The following is a 2,699-nucleotide window of genomic DNA, read 5'->3' as shown; positions in this document are numbered from 1 at the left end:
GGGTGTGGATGTGTGTGGGGGGGGGGGGGGGAGTGGGTGGGGGTCAGTGTATGTTTATGGTTGTGTATGAGTGTGTGTGTGTGTGGGGGGGGTGTTTGTGGGGGGTAGGTGTAAGTTTGTGTTTATGGGGGCAGGGTGGGCGTGGGTGTGGGTGAGTGTTTGTGGGTGTGGAGGGGGGGGGTGTCTTTCTAGGGGTATATGTGTGCTTGTGGGGGCATTTGGGTGTATATATGTGTGTGTGTGTGTGGGGGGAGGGGGGGGGGGTTTGGGGGTGGGTGTGGGTAGGTAGGGGTGTAGTGGGTTGGGGTGTAAAGGTAGGGGTAGGTAGAGGTGAGTAGGGTGGAAGTGGGTGTGTAATATTTTAGAAAAAATTTGGAATTAAAAAAATATGGAAAACAATGATTATCAGTTTTCCAAAAATTTCAAACTTCTTTAGAATTTTAGAAAACAAAAAAATTTCATTTTCCATTAAAAATTTAGAAAAATACACGAACTAAATGCATTTTAAAACTTCTTATTTTTCTCGGAAATTTTTTCCAAAAAACGCCCAGTTTTTCCGTAAATAAACGCACACGTAACCTTTCAACACCCCTAAGTACAAAATTTAGACTTGAGTGAAGGTTAGTTAAAAAAAAAAAAGGTTAACCAATAAAGTACTATTAAAGCTAATGATGATATGATTTTCCATGTTAGGTAAGGTTTCATGACCGTTTGTCGGGAAGAGTATAACAAACAGTTGAATTGATATTTTAAACGGATATGAAATATTTGAATTGCTCAAGAAAATGCCATAAATCATAAAGAATGGAAACTACAAACAAAAATGAAGCTTATAAACTAAAATAAATGCGTTGGAGTAACAACTAATAATGCATTGACCAAATAAAGAAAGATCACATTAGACGGTCAATCGATCGATAATTTTAAGTAAGAAATGATCCAAAACACAAAAGATGAAAATATTTCACAACAACAAAAATGTCTAAACAAGAATTCAATGCATCACCAGTCTCTACTTTCAACTGAATCACTCTGAATCATCCTCACTCTCTCTCTCACTTTCACTCTCACTCTCACTCTCACTAGACCAATTATAAGTAACACCAGGAGGTGTGATATTTGATGGAACAACAAAACCTTTAGCTTCCAAATGAGGCACAACCTACCAACAAAAAAATACAAGTGAAAAGGATAACAAAAATTAGATCGATGCATTGCATCTATGTATTACTTATGAATACTGCAAGCAACAATATAGCTATGACATGTGGTAAGAATATACAGAAACCCAAGAAGCAGAAACAAACACATTATTAATGGTCTATAAACAGTAAAGTACTAATAAAGCTAATGATTCTATGATTTTTATAAAGATATAAATTGTCAGAGGAAAAGAATTTTACCTTAGAACAGAAACTTCCAATTTTAAGCTCCTTGAGATAGAGGTGGTTTAGAATAAATCTTTTAAGCTTCCTTCCTTTAGATGTTCTACACAAATGCCGCATCTTTGTATAATCTAAGTCAGCTTTGACTAAAGAAAACACATTTGTCCAAGAAAGCTTCTCCAATAACATATCACCTTTGATTGTTAGTGATAAAATATTCGGAGCATTGATTTCAAGAGTATCGTGAAGATCATCATAAAAGTATTTAGGATCATAGTATTCAGATACCACCAACTTCTTTACGCTTTTTGAAGTAATATTGAGGCGCTTATAGCCATAGCACCATTCCAATTCCAAAGTTTCCAATAGAGGACTACCATATAATATGTTTTCAATCAAATCTTCATCTAATTTCCCATTGGAAATACACAAACTCCTAAGATTTTTCCAACTAATCGCCCCAGTTGGATTCAGTATGCACCCTTCTAATGTCAGATGTGTAAAACATGAACTTATGAAAAAAACTTGATCTACCATAAATTCAGCTTCTATTGACACACCACCTAATGTTAAATCAAGCTCTTCAACGTTACATCTTATAGCATAACGAATCCAGTTGTTGACTTGTGATTCGAATCCGCTATAAGTACTGGTATTCACTACGAATTTCTTGAGCTTCAATGGGCAACATTGAGTTAGGGTTTTGTCAACCGTTAAAACGAAATCGGACCATGGGAGATTATTCTGATCATGTTTAAAAACTAGAATAGGAAGCAAAGTCCAAAGATGTTCCCATCGTTTAGAGAGTGTACCTGTTCTAATCGCGTCTTTTGTGTAGGGTAAACGAGACAGGATTTCAACAAGCACGCAATCTGGCAACATGCTGATTCGATCATCTTCCGATTCATCTCCGATTTTCTGAAGCTTTCTCCGTTTTGAGGGAATTTTACATTGAGTTTCTCCTTCTTTCACCATTTCTACGGCGGCAGCCAGCAACCGACTCCACGCTGGTTTCCCCCTCGAAAACACTACACGAAACTCACATTCGACGCAAAAGTATACTATTGGAGTATTAGTGAAAAGAAGTTCTGGTTTTACCCCTACACTTTGAAAAAATACAGAACAGACCTTATAAAAGTGAGAACTATTTCGATTTTCAACTCACTTTTTATTGATTGATTATCACCCAAGTGTTAAAAATATCCGTTAGACATGCAAACCAAGTTTAATTTTATGGTAATTAATCACATCTCATACTCTAGCAAGAAAATTGAGTTTGAACAAATGCCAAAAAAATTTAAGAACTATGGCAAA

At 36.3% G+C, this 2,699-nt stretch overlaps 1 protein-coding gene across 1 annotated transcript; it reads right to left on the bottom strand.

Annotated features, from left to right (window-relative positions):
• Positions 1-891: 891 nt before the first annotated feature.
• Positions 892-2,396, bottom strand: LOC111880802 (F-box/LRR-repeat protein 25-like). The gene is made up of 2 exons (XM_023877214.3): positions 1,404-2,396; positions 892-1,162 (listed from the first exon to the last, which is right to left on the bottom strand). The coding sequence occupies exons 1-2, from the start codon at positions 2,358-2,360 to the stop codon at positions 1,028-1,030; spliced, it is 1,092 nt and encodes a 363-aa protein (XP_023732982.2). The 5' UTR covers positions 2,361-2,396; the 3' UTR covers positions 892-1,027.
• Between the last annotated feature and the right edge of the window lie 303 nt (positions 2,397-2,699).

This window comes from Lactuca sativa, chromosome 7 (genome assembly GCF_002870075.4).
Source record: "Lactuca sativa cultivar Salinas chromosome 7, Lsat_Salinas_v11, whole genome shotgun sequence".
Classification (NCBI taxonomy): domain Eukaryota; kingdom Viridiplantae; phylum Streptophyta; class Magnoliopsida; order Asterales; family Asteraceae; genus Lactuca; species Lactuca sativa.
Note: the sequence above shows the minus strand (reverse complement) of the source record. Positions and strands in the feature narration are given on the sequence as shown.

Bases quoted from the DNA above. Each gene is read 5' to 3' on its own strand.
- LOC111880802 (XM_023877214.3), bottom strand. From the start codon at position 2,360: ATGGTGAAAGAAGGAGAAACTCAATGTAAAATTCCCTCAAAACGGAGA. The intron at 1,163-1,403 runs GTAAAATTCTTT...TTTTGTTGGTAG, and splicing joins TTGGAAGTTTCTGTTCTAAG to GTTGTGCCTCATTTGGAAGC.